The sequence below is a fragment of the Cervus canadensis genome, chromosome 3, assembly GCF_019320065.1.
Source record: "Cervus canadensis isolate Bull #8, Minnesota chromosome 3, ASM1932006v1, whole genome shotgun sequence".
NCBI classification, from domain to species: Eukaryota; Metazoa; Chordata; class Mammalia; order Artiodactyla; family Cervidae; genus Cervus; species Cervus canadensis.
The window spans coordinates 28644093-28661469 of NC_057388.1; the positions used below are offsets into that span (position 1 = coordinate 28644093).

A 17377-nucleotide genomic window follows, 5' to 3' on the forward strand; every position below is an offset into this window, starting at 1 on the left:
CAGGAGAGGGGGTCCCATGGACTACGCCCAGCCCTCAGGATACCAGTTCAACTGGCAGGACAACCTGGGAAAGCTGTCACCACACACCTGGCAGCCCATGTTATGCTGTTTTATGAGCAACACGAAACCAGAAAATGTCTAGATCTTAAGCATACAGCATGGTGACATTTTACAAACTGCACCCATCTATTATAACCAGCACATCAAGAAATACCTTTGTTTTCTGAACTCTCAGAAAGAGCTTTATAATGAGTGAACCTACTGTTTGATCTCTAGACATCCACAACATCAAGGAAAACACATTTTCGGGAATGCCACCTAGAAGACAATTTACAGCCAAAATAAAGCAAGAGCAAAGAAGGCTTAGCTTGGGGGCTCTAAGTTCAGGATGAAAATAGTCGTTATTCCAGGCCAGTTATCATGAGCCCTGATTCTAACTTGAGCACAAAGTGCCTTCTGTCAGCTAACACAACCAACGGAGAAATGCCTTAGGAAGACAGTATGTTCCAGGTGCTCACCTACTGACAATCATGTCCCATCAAATACTAAGTACATGATAAGGAAACAGCAATTAAAAACAGCATTTTCTTCAACACAGGGCATAGAGTATGCACCACCCCAAGACGGTCATTGCAAAGTTTCTTAAATGTATTTGTTAATAAATAAAAAATGTTCAACAGAAAATACATAAAACACTCATCTGAATGAAAATGAAAACTGTAAAGACCTCCAAGCTACTCCGAAAAATAGTATGGACAGTGCTAAAGAAAGCAGGATTCAAACAGCAATCATACTATAAAATTCAACAGCATACCATGGAAGTTAAGCAAAAATGGTGACTGGACACAGGCAAACAGGGAATGAAAAATAACTAGAAAATGATACCCAGAGAGCAGCGAGGTAGAGCAATAGATTAGTTTGTCTCCCTTTCAGCTTCTGTGAACAGGGTGTTATTTGTACAACACAAAATTCATCTAAAAGTCAATCCTATGTAAAAACTTTGTGGATCTTCTTCACATTCCCAAACTGACTTTTACAGCCAGCACCCAAGAAATCCTGCTCAAAGCATAACTTGTCCAGTTCCTTAAAAAGAACTAGATGAGCTTCGGTTAACACCCCAGCTCTTCTCTTTAAAGGGAGGGACAAAGGTATAAGAAAGTCCCAGACCGCTGACACCTACTTCTATTTACACAGTTTAAACCTGGTGTGTCCTTGATCATGTCTAGCAGCAAGAGTTAGGCCCCGGCTCTGCAGACAGAGTTCTGATTCAGCTCCTTTCACACTAGGCTACTCCAAGGAAATCAGTCTATCAGCCTTATCTTTATTTTTTTTTTAATTTATTTTTTTATTAGTTGGAGGCTAATTACTTCACAACATTTCAGTGGGTTTTGTCATACATTGATGCAGATAATGCAACCTACTTCACATCACCTACTTCACATCACCACAGTGAGGAGGAAATCTGTTAACGTTAACTACAGCAGGGCTTTCCTTGGAGGGCAGGGATAAAGATGACTCTTAAGGCCTCTACCCCCAAAACTGAAGGCCGCCTAGGTCCGCCTCCCAGCTCAGAGTAACAGCCAGCTGAACTCTGTCAAAGGCAGAAGAGCCAAGCAGCTCCAGAGTGATCGCTGACTGGGTCTTGGGGAAAGAACAGTGTTTTAGGAGTCTCTTGTTTCTTCCACAATAACTGACATTGTAATGCTTAAGCACCCAGTAGCCACTAAAAGAACTAAACCAGTCAGGGGGACTTCTCTCATCAGCTGATGATTATGAAGCAGGAAACCATCAACTACTTGAACCAAAACTCTGGCCTCTTTCACGGTGGGACTTCACAACCTACTTTTTTGCACTATACCCAGGGCATTTACCATGACATAAGAAAATTATCCTGGCATGTTAACTTCAGCTATATGCCAACTATGCCTCTGAATGGTCCCATTTAAAAACTCCTACAGACCACTGCTTTTCAAAAAGAAAAGTAATGATCCCACAAATATTTTATCTCTATTCCTCCCCAGGGCTTCCCCGGTGGCTCAGATGGTAAAGAATCCGCCTGCAACGTGGGAGACCTGGGTTCAATCTCTGGGCGGCGAAGATCCCCTGGAGGAGGGCATAGTAACCCACTCCAGCATTCCTGCCTGGAGAATCCCCAGGGACAGAGGTGCCTGGCAGGCTACATTCCATGGGGTTGCAAAGAGTCGGACACAACTGAACGACTAAGCACAGCACATTCTTCCCCAAGCAGCCTGTATCGATTCCATTTTGATGCATAAAGCTACGTCCTTTACAAATCAAAACTGTATCTTGGAGGTACAAATTCTGTACTGTGGTTCAGAGAGTAATAAGAGAACGCTTAAGGGCAATTTAAAATTAGCATGCCTACACTACTCCATCTGAATGGCTTTACATTACTGCACTGTTCCTAAACTGTTTTAAATCACGTAAGCATCTTACGATTCTCTGTCCCCATACACCTGATCAGATAGAAAATGCTGTGCTGAGGTTTCGCCTGACCACTGAGAATTCAGCTCTTTTATGGGTGGGAGGTCAGCAGTACATCAAAAGGAAGAACAAATAGCTTTTTAAAAAAAAACAAACAAAAAAAAAACAAGTGGCCTTTTAAACACGGGATTATTAAAATGACAAATCATTGTGCAGGCCTTCTAAGATGTCATAAATGACTGCCCTCTGTGACCAGCTTCTGGGACTCTGGGCACATGTTTTAAGTCAGAGGATCAGATGAGTACACTTTGTGGCTGTGAGATCACCATCAGAAAAATTCCTGTGGGGAGGGAGGTGGGAGGGGACACATACGTCTATGGCCGATTCATACTGATGTATGGCAAAAACCATTATGATTTTGTAATTATCCTCCTTAAAATGAGTCCATAAATTTTTTAAAAAAAGATAAATTCCTTTCCTCATCCAGACAGCATGCTCATGCAATACATGAGAACATTTAGAATTATTTCCTTCTCTAAGGATCCCACAGGCACCCCAGTGCTAGAAGAGGGTAAAAAGATCACACCAACATTCAGGACCTCCCAGTCAGTCAGTTCAGTCACTCAGTCATGTCCGACTCTTTGCGACCCCATGGACTGCAGCACGCCTGGCTTCCCTGTCCATCACCAACTCCCACAGTCTTCTCAAACTCATGTCCATCACGTCGGTGATGCCATCCAACCATCTCCTCCTCTGTCGTCCCCTTCTCCTCCTGCCTTCAATCTTTCCCAGCATCAGGGTCTTTTCCAATGAGTCAGTTCTTCGACTCCCAGGCTCTCTACAAGAAAGCCGAGGCAGGCCCATCCTCCAGCTCCTGCCAGCTTCTCTGCTGAGCGCTCAGTAATGATTCCCTAGTCTTTATTGGGCATCATTCCTGTCACTCAATACAAAAGCACAAAGGCACAGTGGTCAGCCCAACAAGCACTAGAGCCCATGGGAGGTGTGATCACTGTCACAGGACATCAAATCTGACACACCGGTGAAGCTGCAGAAAAGCAGAGGCTAGGAAGAAGTCCACAGAGTTTAAACACATGTCTTGTCTCCGCCCTGCCTACCTCCCTTCACTCAGAACGCCGGCCTAAGCTGCTTTACTGAAGCCCCTTGAGCTCTGCACTTTGCAAGGGAGGGAAACTCTATCTGCTGCATGCGTGGGATTAAAACCCACTGCACACTGGGCGGAGCCTCCCTTCAGGGTGTGTTGGAGTGCTCCCCTTGCTCCTCTGTGCACATGGTGGGGGTACAGGGAAGAGCCACATTAATTAACACCTGAAATGTCCACTAAGTGCTTTTATTCACAGTCACCTTGCCACCTGGTAGAATCATTCTCCACTCATTTAAAGACACTATAATATGCTCACCCTTAAACTATGATGAACATTTCCATCGAAAAATATCCTAACAAATCTTAATTTCCACTGCCAATTAGGAGGGCTTCTGAGACGGAGGGGGAAAAAAAAAAAAAAAAACCTGATCATCTTACAAAAAGTAACTTGCCCTAATGGGTGCATAACAGCTCTGATATAATTGGTGGCTTACCTCCACCTGTATACGTGGTTAAATAGTATTAACACTACAGAAAATTAGCTTCATTATTTGACAGTAAAGTGTTCATTTCCAAGTACACATCCTGGGACATTTAAAATTTCCTAAGCAGGAATTGTTATGTTGTACCACCAGAACAACAGGTCTCAGGAAGGATACACCATCAAGATACATTTTCTGATGAAATTCACAAGGGGTTGGAAGCTCCTTCCAGAAGGGCTTAAAGACTGGAGAAACCCAAACCTCCTAGAGGCCTACGATACTGATTGTATGGTGAGAGCCAGTGGTTAACAGAAAAACAGTAACGAAGCCTGTCCCACCTCTTCTTGAGTTAGTTTTCCTTGTTTTTAATACCTCCCTTCATTGAAGAAGTTTAAAAACACTCCTCAAAAACATTCACAACAGTAGATTTTTCTCAAGTGTCCACTTTCAGGAAGCCCTTCAGAAATCATCAAATGGCCAAAGTGACCATGGGTGGCGCGATTGTGCGGCCAGACCCAGACAGGTGGCAGTGTCAGGGGCTCAGGTAACACCTTCCCCTTCAGGTCTGCCAACTCCTGGGGAGGCCCGGTCCCCAGGTGGAGAAAGGAGGTGAACGCCAGCCAGAGGTAAGGAGGAAGCAGCGAGCGAGGTGTTCACGGACGCAAGAAAAACCCCAAGCCTCACACAAAGCATCTTTCGGGATCTCAGGAGCTGCTTCCTTCCCTTTCTAAAACGTTTATTTTTCGCACATTGGAAAAAGTTTTTGCTGCTTACCTCTTAATAAAATCTGTGTATTCGTTACTAGAAAGTAGAGAGAAGCGCTTTTTACAAAGTCAAAAAGAAAACTGAAGCGAAGGCTATTTTCCCACCACCCGCTGTAACACTTGGAACCTTGATAATGAAAATTTTAAGAAAGACCTAGTTACAACTACAACGGGTAACTAGGGTGATGTTGTATATATGATTTGGATCTTGGGGCTCTTTGTTTTTGAACCTGGACTAATGACGGTACCAGTTCCCCCAAACAGTTACAAGTTCCTTGAAAACAATTACAAAAGTTCTAGAACAAATACAAAAGCCATTCCTTATAAACTCCAAGTTATAACTTGGATAGTTATAAACTATCCAAGTTGAACTGCCTAATCCTCGAAGACTTTTTTTGTTTTGTTTTAGAAAATTACACTTAAACGTAACTCAACTCCGTACCAATCCCAGAGAGTGGGGTGCGCGCACCGAAAAAACTTCCCCCTCCCAGCCCCATGAGCACTGCAAACGCAGTCGCTGAGTCCCTGCGGCCTCGCCGCAGGCACTGCCCTCCAGTGCGTCCACTCCGGGGGCTCCTGGCCGCAGCAGCATGGCCTGCAAGCCCGGAGGTCCCACCCGAGACGGCAGTGAGCGCCCGCGTGGGGCGCACCCGGCCTCTCCGCGCCGGAGACCAGCCGTCATCCACCGCACACACCTGCGTGGCACGCCCGCTCCGCAACCAGGCAGCCGAGGGCCACGTTTCCAGCCCAAGGCGGGGCGCAGAGCCAGGCGCAAAGAGAAGCCAGACGTGGGCGCGTCCGGGCTGCGGCGGGCGGCCAGACCCTCACCTGTGAGCGAGTCGCCAACGCCATCCTTCCCCACGGGACTCCGGCCTCCTCCCAGCACGCGGCCACGGGAGCCTGGCTCTCCAGGGGCCCGGCGCACGGAGAACGCCCGCGGCCACGCTGCACGCTCGCCCCGCCCGGAGCTCCGGCGGGCCGGGGGAGGGGCGCACTCGGCGCCCGGGACAGGGGGAGCGCCCCGCGCCGCTCACTCGCCCCGCCGCGCCCGCCCGCGAGCTTCCGCTTACACAACCCAAACTTCGCGACCGATGGATTTCGCTTCTCAGGCGGCGCAAGAAGGGCTGCAGCCGGGCACCGCCCGAGGTGGCTGCCAATCTGGGGGCGCCGGGCTCCCCCCTGCAGCGGAGGGAGGGAGTGGAGCGGTCCGGCCGGGTTTCGCGCGGGAGAAATGAGAGGGGGCAGTCCCGGCGCAGCCTCCAGCTGGCACGCCCGACTGCGGCGCCCGCCAGATCTTTGCAGGGTTTATTCCAGGTAGTGCCCTGGAGCGCAGAGCCTCTCAAGCAACGAGAGTCTCAGAGCAGGGAAAGCATTTTAGGGCTGCCTCAGAACTTGTTTTGTTTCGTAGTTGTAAAGGGGCGGGGTTCCGACGCCTCTCAAAACATTTGCTTCAGGGCTCACTTTGCAAAACTGGTAACCCAGGCCCCCAGGGTCGGGAACTGCAAATCTCCCGTGGAACTTCAGACGGCCTGTTCTATACCATTGTACATTGTACATGTAGGCCACTAGACAGTTTTACAGGTCAGGAAGACTGACAGATATTGGCTGAGCAATTACTACTGTGTGTCAGGCGCTGGGTTCACAAGCTGGGACAAAAAACAGGCCCCTGCTCTGTTGGAGTTTACAGGCAGGGAGCCAGCCACGGACATGATATAAATGTAGTAATGATGTAATTATAATTTGATTAATAATAATGAATTCACTTTAGTTATTATTAACCTTTACTTAATAATAATGGTGATAATTTCAGTAATAGTGATGCAAATAAATGTAAATGTGGAGTTACAATAGATGCCAGAAGGGAAAGGTAAGTGGTTCTATGGTGGTGTAAAACAGGGAGACTTAATTTAGGTAAGGTCTGGGAAGACTAGAGTTGAAGTATGAAGAGTGAAGAATTAAACTGGTAGATGTTTTGGAAGCCTTGAAATAGGTATGAGGGAAGGTGGTAGATAAATTGTCCTGAAGTCATAGCAGGTTTTGCTGCAAGCTTCCCTAAATAGTTGGCTCTACACATATTTTGTTTTAATGGTATTTTTTGACCTTCCTACACTGTTGGTGGGAATGTAAATTGGTGCAGCCACTACAAACAGTGGTATGAAGTTTCCTTTGAAAACTAAAAATAGAATAACTGTATGATCCAGCAGTCCCATTCCTGGACATATATCTGGAGAAAATTCTAATTCAAAAAGATACATGCACCCCAGTGTTCACTGAAGCAGTATTTACAATAGTCAAGACATATAAGTAACCTAAATGTCCCTTGACAGATGAGTGGATAAAGATAATGTATTTATATACAATGGAATAGTACTCAGCCATAAAAAGAATAAAATAATGCCATTTGCAGCAATATGGATGGACCTAGAGATTATCATACTAAGTGAAGTCAGACAAAGACAAATATCATGTTATCATTTATATGTGGAATCTTAAAAAATGATACAAATGAACTTATGTACAAGACAAACAGATTCACAAACAGAAAAACTTACAGTTACCAAGGGGGAAAGGGGGGGGATAAATTAGGAGGAGTTTAACAGATACACACTACTACATATAAAATATATAACCAACAAGGACCTACTGTATAGCACCGGGAACTGTATCCAGTATCTTGTAATACCCTATAATGGAAAAGAATCTGAAAAGATATGCAGACAGATTTAGATACAGATATACCTGAATCACTTTGCTGTAACCCTGAAACTAACACATCATAAATCAGCTGTACTTCAATTTTTAGTAAGGAAGGAAAAAATACTATATTGGGGGGGGGAGACCCACAACTTCCCAGACTGTAGAAATCCCCAAGTTGTTACTTTGTGATTTATCCTTTTTTACTTGGAATAATCACGTTTTTATATGCTAGTGCTAAGACTGAATCACATTTGTAATAGAAAATCTATGGACTTGAGGCAGCTACAGGTCTGTTGAGTCCATTAAGTTTCCAGGTGATTCTAATGAGAACCATTGCTCTAGTCTAGCTTGGCCTTTGCAAAGTGAGGTCTTAAGATCAACAGTGTCAGCATCACCTGAGCTCTGGCAAAGAAATCCAAATTAGTGGGCCTCACCTCAGACCTACTGTATTGCAAACTCTGGGGGTGGGGCCCAGCAACCTGAGTTATGCTCACCATCCAGGTGATTCTGATCCCTACTTAAAGAACCGCAATGGTTATAATCCAAGTCAACTGCTGGGTGACCTTAGAACTAATCATTGAGCTTCCTTTTTTTTTTAATCTGTAAAATGGGGATACTGCATATCTGCCTAATCCATGCAACAGTATTTCTACAAAAATGAACACATGTAGTATCAGATGTGATTGTATTTTGGAAAGGCTAGGGTGGTGGACAGTTGTGAATAGTATCAATAGTGATAATCCTGCCATTTATTGAGTACCATGTTCTAGGAACTATTTATGCAATATTTCACTCAGTCACCACTACAAACATCTGATGTACATAATCCTATCCTCATTTTTCAAATGAGAAAACTGAGGCTTTGAGGGCTGAAAAAAACTTGCTCAAGGTGACCTAGCAGAGCCAAGCTAGAACTCAGATGTCTCGAACTGCTGAGCTTTATATGCCTCTCTTTGCCTTTAATCGGGTAGCCTGGTGCTCTGGAGAGGGTGAGTAATGGCAATAAAATAAATTTACATTTTAATTAAGAAAATAGGAATGAGGTTCCTTAGGTACTACCGTCCCAATCTACTGATTTACTGTGCCATGACTCTGGTTTATTCTCCCTATTTGTTTCTGAAAGTATTTTTTCATTGAAAGGTCACTTTTAGCAAGTTTTAGCAAAAATAATCAATGAGCAATCGATAATAAGAATTGGAGTTTTATTTGAGTCAAACTGAACACTACAGCCCAGAAGCTCACTTCCCAGATTACTCTGAGAAATTGCTCTGGAGAAGCAGGGATTTTTTCAGTCAGTCAGTTCAGTTGCTCAGTCGTGTCCAACTCTTTGCGACCCCATGAATCGCAGCATGCCAGGCCTCCCTGTCCATCACAAATTCCCGGAGTTTACTCAAACACATGTCCATCAAGTCGGTGATGCCATCCAGCCATCTCATCCTCTGTCATCCCCTTCTCCTCCTGCCCCCAATCCCTCCCAGCATCAGGGTCTTTTCCAATGTGTCAGCTCTTCACATCAGGTGGCCAAAGTATTGGAGTTTCAGCTTCAGCATCAGTCCCTCCAATGAACACCCAGGACTGATCTCCTATAGGATGGACTGGTTGGATCTCCTTGTAGTCCAAGGGACTCTCAAGAGTCTTCTCCAACACCACAGTTCAAAAGCATCAATTCTTCGGCGCTCAGCTTTCTTCACAGTCCAACTCTCACATCCATACATGACCACTGGAAAAACCATAGCCTTGACTAGATGGACCTTTGTTAGCAAAGTAATGTCTCTGCTTTTTAATATGCTGTCTAGGTTGGTCATAGCTTTTCTTCCAAGGAGTAAGCGTCTTTTAATTTCATGGCTGCAGTCACCATCTGCAGTGATTTTGGAGCCCCCAAAAATAAAGTCTGACACTGTTTCCACTGTTTCCCCATCTATTTGCCATGAAGTGATGGGACCAGATGCCATGATCTTAGTTTTCTGAATGTTGAGCTTTACGCCAATTTTTTCACTCTCCTCTTTCACTTTCATCAAGAGGCTTTTTAGTTCCTCTTCACTTTCTGTCATAGGGTTGGTGTCATCTGCATATCTGAGATTACTGATATTTCTCCCAGCAATCTTGATTCCAGCTTATGCTTCATCCAGCCCAGCGTTTCTCATGATGTACTCTGCATATAAGTTAAATCAGCAGGGTGACAATACACACAGCCTTGACGTACTCCTTTTCCTATTTGGAACCAGTCTGTTGTTCCATGTCCAGTTCTAACTGTTGCTTCCTGACCTGCATATAGGTTTCTCAAGAGACAGGTCAGATGGTCTGGTATGCCCATCTCTTTCAGAATTTTCCACAGTTTATTGTGATCCACACAGTCAAAGGCTTTGGCATAGTCAATAAAGCATAAATAGACATTTTTCTGGAACTCTCTTGCTTTTTTGATGATGCAGTGAATGTTGGCAATTTGATCTCTGGTTCCTCTGCCTTTTCTAAAACCAGCTTGAACATCTGCAAGTTCACGGTTCACGTATTGCTGAAGCCTGGCTTGGAGAATTTTGAGCATTACTTTACTAGCATGTGAGATGAGTGCAATTGTGCGGTAGTTTGAGCATTCTTTGGGATTGCCTTTCTTTGGGACCAGGATGAAAAGTGACCTTTTCCAGTCCTGTGGCCACTGCTGAGTTTTCCAAATTTGCTGGCATAGTGTGTGCAGCACTTTCACAGCATCATCTTTTAGGATTTGAAATAGCTCAACTGGAATTCCATCACCTCCACTAGCTTTGTTCTTAGTGATGCTTTCTAAGGGATTTTTTGGTCAGTTTTAAATCTTGTCAGGACAATGAACAAACTTTAAGTAAGTCAGGAACATATCTCTTCAAGGTTTCAAATAAACCAGACCAGCATGTCCACATATACAGCACGCACAGGCTGACCTTGGCACCTAAGAAGGAAGTCTCTATCAAGTGAGTACTAGCATTGGCATTCCAGGATGAAGGGCATTTAATCCTTATTTTTAACATGGGCATTCTTTACTTAAGGTCAAGTTGTCCTTTTCTTTGATAATTTAAATAGTTACAATCTATGTTTGATAGGCCACAAACAGGCTGTTTTAATTAGCATAAAATTCAAGTTAACTCATTTATAAGCCAGAATGACTTCCCCATACCTCAATATGTGAAAATTTCTTTCATCACAAATATTCCTGCACTCTTTTCAAGAGTCTTCTTCCCCTCACCCCACCCCACCCACCTTGTCTCCCTTTTCCAAAGTCCACACATGGTCAGGACTTTAGTGTGGCTAAATTGTCCCATGTGGTTACTCTTAGCTGATAATCTGATTACCGTGTCTTTCATGGCTTTTGACAGTGACCTACATATCACGTCTGGATTCTTCTACAACTGTTGAGTCCAAATGAGTTCCTGACCTTGCTAACTGGAGCCCAGCCCTGGAAAATCTCTGACAGCATAAAATTCAAAGTCTCATTTTAAGACTTAAATAATGAAAACAATAACCACAAATTCCCAGGTGGGTTCAGGAGACAGAATGCAACAGGACCTTTCTGACAGTTATTTCCAAAGTAAATCGCAACTGTCTATGAAATGGACAAGAGGCCATGTACTCTGAAAACACTTTGAATACGGCCTGTTACAGAATGTCATTTTGCAAGCATAGCCTTACCACACTCTACTAGTGAATAGAATATGCACTGTTTCAATCAGACTCTGACCAAAGAAGCTGAAATGTTGTATTTTGAGGGAACTTTTTTGTTTGTTTGTTTTTAAAGAAAAGTAACATACCAGCCCCCTTGTCTCTTTTCTACAATTGGTCCCTCTCCATCTTTCCTCTCCACTTTCTTCCTAAACTCTCCAAATTGTCAGGCACTTTATCTACCAGAGTTTACAGTCCTCTATAGGGCTCAAGAAAGGCTGAGAGGATTTCTTATGTAAAGAGAAATCATTTTTGCAATTCCTTAGCAAAGTTCAGAGATGTGATGGCCAGAAGCTATTATACTTGATTCTCAAAATACACTTACCCCATTGGTAGAAGAAAAGCAAAGCAATCAAACAAACAGAAACCAAGACAACAACAATAATAAGCTGTGGAGATCTACTTTTTCAGAAACTGCTCATGTTCTGTAGACTATTAATGCCTGGAATGTACTCAGGGCCTAAAAATCATGTTCTAAGAAAAGGTGAAAAAGTGTCTTTATTACAGTCAAAAAGGGGAATTCAGCCACAAGGTAGAAACTGAAGAGGAAGGCAATCCAAGCAGACCATTTACTTGGCATCATAAATTTGTCTTTTGCTTTCTACTACTCCCATTAACGGGGAAAAAAGGCATCTGCTATATGACCCAGGGCTCAAATCGGGGTCGATAACAACCGAGAGGGGTGGAATAGTGAGGGAGGTGGGAGGGATGTTCAAGTGGGAGGGAACATGGGTAAACTTATGGCTGATTCATGTTGATAGAAACCAACGCAGTACTGTAAAGCAATTATCCTTCACTTAAAAAATCAATCAAAAAGAAAAAAGGGGGGCAAACTAAACTACTGAAATACATTAGGCAAAAGTCACAGGCTAAGATCAGCAGTTTTGAAGTTTATTAACTTCTGGGTAAAACTGTAAGTGCTTCAAAGTGTTTAAATGTCTTTAACCCTCATCAGATCTTTTAACTAAAATCCTGGAATTGAGCCAAGTCCTTTGTGCTAATAGCCCTGACTGCCCAACAAGGCTGCTGAGCAACCCCATTCTAGATCTCAGCAGGCATCTGGTCACTGGAGATCTCCAACAACCACTCCCTCTCCCACTTAAAGCTTCAAACAAACACTGAGATGATTGTAGGTTCACATTGATGGGGTTCACAACAGACTATCCCAAATATGACACTGAGGCATATTGATTATTTTGAATTAAAGTTATTTGAGAAAGAGCCGGTCCAAGAACATGCTGACCCTCATTTGCTCCCCTGAGAGCAGAAAACAAAACTCCCACAGGAAGGAGTCCTCCCCACTCAAAGGAGGGAAGGCATCTTACACAGAGATAGGGAAAGGGCAGAGGAAGCTGTGTAAACAAACTCTTGTTACTTCTTCATTAATCTGCTACTATAAGCCCAAACCCTTTTGTCAAATCTTCATAACTGGATTCTTCACCTAAAAAGGTACATACTGGCCTGCTTCAGTCACTTCTGATGTGCCATACCCATGAGACCTACATACCTAAAAAATTAAATTTGGGTTTTTGTTCTCCTGTTAATCTGTCTTCTGTCAATTTAATTTTTATACCAGCCAAAAGAACCAAAACCAACAGAAGGGAAATTTCCCCTCCCTACAACATGCAGTTGTAAGAAATAATTCAGAGAGATTCTATGTACCTTTTGCCCAGATTCTCCCAACAGTAACATTCTGAGAAACTATAGTACACTGTCCCATCCCGGATACAGATATCAATATAGTTCACCAATCCAATTCAGATTTCCCCAGCTTGACCTGCACATGTGTGTGTGTATATGTTTAGACCTATACAGTTTTATCTCATGTACAGATTTGTGCATCCACCACCACCACAGTTAAAATACTGAATACTTCTAACACCACAAGGATCCTTTTATAACCAGGTCCTCCTCACGCCCACCTATCCCCAACCCATACCCTGACTTCCTTCCCCTGATAACCACTAATCTATTCTCCATTTCTAAAATTTTATAATTTCAAAAATGTTACATAACCTTTTGGAGAACAGTATGTCAGCTTTTGCAATTAGCTTTTCAAATTCAGCACAATTCTCTGGGGATTCATCCAAACAGTGGTAGCTATGAAATAGTCTGCTCCTTTTTATTTCTGAGTAGTAGCCTATGGTATGTACATACCATGGGTTCTAACCACTCACCTGTGGAAAGACATCTGGGCTGACTTTAGTTTGCAGCTGTCACAGATAAGGCTGCTATGAACATTTATGTGAATGCAGCTTTCATCTCTCTGGAATAAATGCCCAAGAGTACTCTCACTGGGTCTTGTTGGTACTTACGAGTTTAGTTTCATATGAAACTGACAGACTTTTCCAGACCAGCTATACCACTTCAGTTTCCTGCCAGCACTGGGTTGAACGATCCAATTTCCTCTCCAGGATCCAATACCCTGTTCCAAATGCATCTTCTGCATTTGGTGTTGTCACTTTTATTTTTTTTTTATTTTAGCCATTCTGGGAGGTGTATAGTGATGTCTTGCTGTGGTTTTAATTTGCATTTCCCTGATGGCTAATGATATTGAACATGTTTTATGTACTTATTTGTCATCTTTATATCCTCTTTGATAAAGTGTCAGTTTGTGTCTTTTGCCCATTCTCTAGACTTTTTTTTTTTTTTTTACTGTTGAGTTGTGAGATTCATTTTATGTTTTAGATACTAGTCTTTTATCAGATATGTGGTTTGCAAATATTTTCTGCCAGTCTCTATCTTTCCATTCTCTTCACATATGATTTCACAGAGCAAAAGTTTGTTTTGATGAGATTTATCACTTTTTTCCTAAAACATTCATAATTCTACATTTTACATGTCAGTCTGCAAATCCATTTTGCATTCATTTTTGTATAAGGTGTGGGATTTAGCTCAAAGCTCATTTTCATCCTCCTAGAATCCCAGGGATGGGGTAGCCTGGTGGGCTGCCATCTATGGGGTCGCACAGAGTCGGACACGACTGGAGCAACTTAGCAGCAGCAGCAGCAGCATACTACTCAATAGCTTAAGCACAATTTGATGAAAAGGATATCTCTCTTCCACTGAATAGCTTTTTCATCTTTGTCAAAAGTCAGTTGAGCATGCATGTGTCAGTCTATTTATGGTTCTTTATTCTGTTCCATTGAGATCTCTCTACCAATGTCACACTATATACTCAAGCATATAGTAAAGGCCTTAGTATCAAGAGTGATTCCTCCCATTGTATTTATCTTTGTCAAGACTGCTTTAACTAATCTAAGGTCTGTGCCTTTCCATATAAATTTTAAAATAAGCTTACCTATATCAACATAAAATGTTGCTAGAATTTTGATAGGATATGCACTAAACCTATAGATTCATTAGGGGAGAACTGATATGGTAACCAAGCAGGCTGGTTTAAGAGTTAAGGATTAGGAAATGAGAAGTAGAAGAAACAAAGACTAACCGTTGAGCAGGGGAAATGGCAACAATTTAGACTGTAAACCAGTCACACAGCAGAGTCACCAAACTCCCAGGTCCCTGAATGATAATGGATAAAGATCAGATACACATTCCTAAGCTGTTTTTACAGGAATCAGGAAGCAGACCTCCACAAGTGAAAACTGCTGACCACATGCACGGAGACACTAGACTGGCTGAAAACAGAAGACTGGTGATGCTTGAGACTCCACCTTGATGCCAGCCAACCTGAGGATTATGCACGAGGTGACCATGTACTCTGCAGCCCCCTCCTTTACACTGCCTTTAAAATCTCTGTCTCCCAATTGGCAACTTGGAGATGGTCTTGGGACATTAGTCCACCGTCTCCCCAGGTTGCTGGCCTCCTGAATACAGTAACTTTTCCTTTTCCACCAACACTTGTCTCTTGAGTATTGGCCTTGAGCAGTGAGCAGCTGAGCTTGGCTTCAGTACCAGCCTCATCCAATTACAGTATCTTCAATATGTTGGCTCTTCCTGTCCATGATCAAGTTTCATCTCTCCATTTACTTGTCTTCTTTTGATTTCTTCCATCAGCATTTTGTAATTTTCAGCATATAGATCCTGTACATATTTTTAAGTGTATACCTAAGTATTTTCCTTGTAGCAACTCTAAATAGTATTTACAAGTGGTTTTTAATTTCAGCTTCCATATGTTCACTGCTACCAATAAATGCAATTGATTTTTGTATGTTGCTCTGTTATTTCTGTTGTTTAAAACTACCCAGGCTATAGTATTTCACAATGGCAGACTGAGCTAACACTGGATATGTCCCAGGGACACTCTAGGAGCAACAAGCTTCTACTGCACGTGGCCAGCCCACACTACCATGAAAAATCAATGGTGGTATATCTTGTTATAAGGAGTAAAAAAAGAAATCAAAAGAAGTGTGATTCACTTTCTATATGCTCAATTGTACTATCAGCAGTCGGAGGGATTGCCAGGATTTCCATAACACGCCATGACAAGAAAGTGAGACACTCTTCCTTGATCAGAGAATGCCACCAATAGGGGCAGTGTGGAGCCCAGAAGGAAAGAGGTTTACCTAGCCTGTCAAGCCGGGAGACCCCTCGGGTGGTAGTTTTCATGGCAGTGTGCCTAAGAACCACCCGAGACACTTGTTCAAAAGGCAGACGTCAGCCCGACCCTTTAAGATTTAGATTCAGTAGGTCTGGCATTAGGCTAACCAACCACCTCTGATTTGTCCAGGACTATCCTGGTTTTAACATTAATATCATACTATTTGGGACACCTCTCAGTTTTGGGTCTCCCTACTTGTGTAGACCAGGAATCTGCATATTTAACAAGAATTCTAGTGGTTTTGGTACATAAAACCCACAGACTATACTTTGAGAAACGCTGACCTAATTTTTACCAGGTAGGAGAAGATGTCATTAAAGTGCACCTATGGCCATAAAATGATTGAAATAATGTCATCTGTAGAGATTATCATATTAAGTGAAGTCTGTCAGAAAGAGAAAGACAAATATTGTATCACTTACATGTGGAATCTAAAAAATGGTACAAATGAACCTACCTACGAAACAGAAATAGACTCACGAACACAGAAAAGAAACACAGAACACAGAAAAGTATGATTGCCAAAGGGGAGAGGGGTGGGAGAAATAAGGAGTTTGGGATCAACATATACACACCATTATATGTAAAACAAACAACAAGGACCTACTATATAGGACAGGAAACTATACTCAATATCTAGTAGTATCTATAATGGAAAAGAATCTTTAAAAGAATATATATTATATATGTGTGTGTATATAATATATATATAATTGAATTACTTTGTTTACACAACACCTGAAATCAACACAACACTGTAAATCAACTATATTTCAATAATTCTTTTTTAAATTTTAAAAAATAAAGTGACCTGTGAAAAGAATTTGCTGGATTTTAAATACACTTTTGAGCTTAAATCATGGAGAGTAAGATCTCAAGTTAAACATTTAAGTGTAAAAAATCCAGCTGACTTTAGTACCCAATTCCCCTCTTCCTGCAGTGTTCTGTCCCTCACGTTCACTGGTTAATTTCACTTCTGAACCACTGCCTTGGTCTCTACCCTTATTCCTACCACCATTCTTGCTGACATCAACATCCAAGTATTCTGCTCCTTCACATCCTCACATCCTGTGTCTATCAGAGTCTGGTCAGGAAATGGGAACCACGCCAGTTATCTGACAGAGAGAATTCCATATGAAGAGTTGTTAGCTAAGTGTAGAATTTTTAACAAGGAAACTGGAAAGGAGACAAGAGAATACTAAGGTATCACAGAGACCTCAATTGCAAGAGGCAGCTACCATCCCTAGGGCAGAGTGGAGACAAGGGATCGGCTAGGATTGTAAGAGATTAGGCCCAAAGAGGAAGGCCTCAAGAGTTGAAGCCACACCTCCGAAGAGCAGTGTTGCTTGGCTGAGGCCAGTGTGTCTGAGCTGTGCTCAGTAAAGCTGGTTCCTCAAGTGCAGGAAACACTCAAACTGAACTCTGCTACTACTATGGGAAGGAACTGCTGCCTGCGTGAAGAAACACTGTTGCCATAATAGTGATGGAAACAGGAAGAAGCAAGCCCCTTATTCCCCGCCCCACCCCCCAGTCTTACTCTCTCTCTCTAGACTCCTCTCTTGGCAGAGCCTTCAGTTCAGTTCAGTCACTCAGTCATGTCTGACTCTTTGCACCCCATGAACTGCAGCGCACCAGGCCT

The 17377-nt window shown here is 42.8% G+C and overlaps 1 protein-coding gene across 4 annotated transcripts in view; it reads right to left on the minus strand.

Annotated features, from left to right (window-relative positions):
• Positions 1-5835, minus strand: part of CDCA7L (cell division cycle associated 7 like) — a 45408-nt gene extending 39573 nt beyond the window's left edge. Inside the window, exon 1 of one of the 4 annotated variants that reach the window (XM_043462810.1) lies at positions 5622-5835. In XM_043462810.1, the coding sequence (XP_043318745.1) occupies positions 5622-5645 (24 nt within the window). In that variant the 5' untranslated portion in view covers positions 5646-5835. The remainder of the gene's footprint in view (positions 1-5621) is intronic. The other 3 variants (XM_043462809.1, XM_043462808.1, XM_043462807.1) reach the window with 3 other exon arrangements.
• Between the last annotated feature and the right edge of the window lie 11542 nt (positions 5836-17377).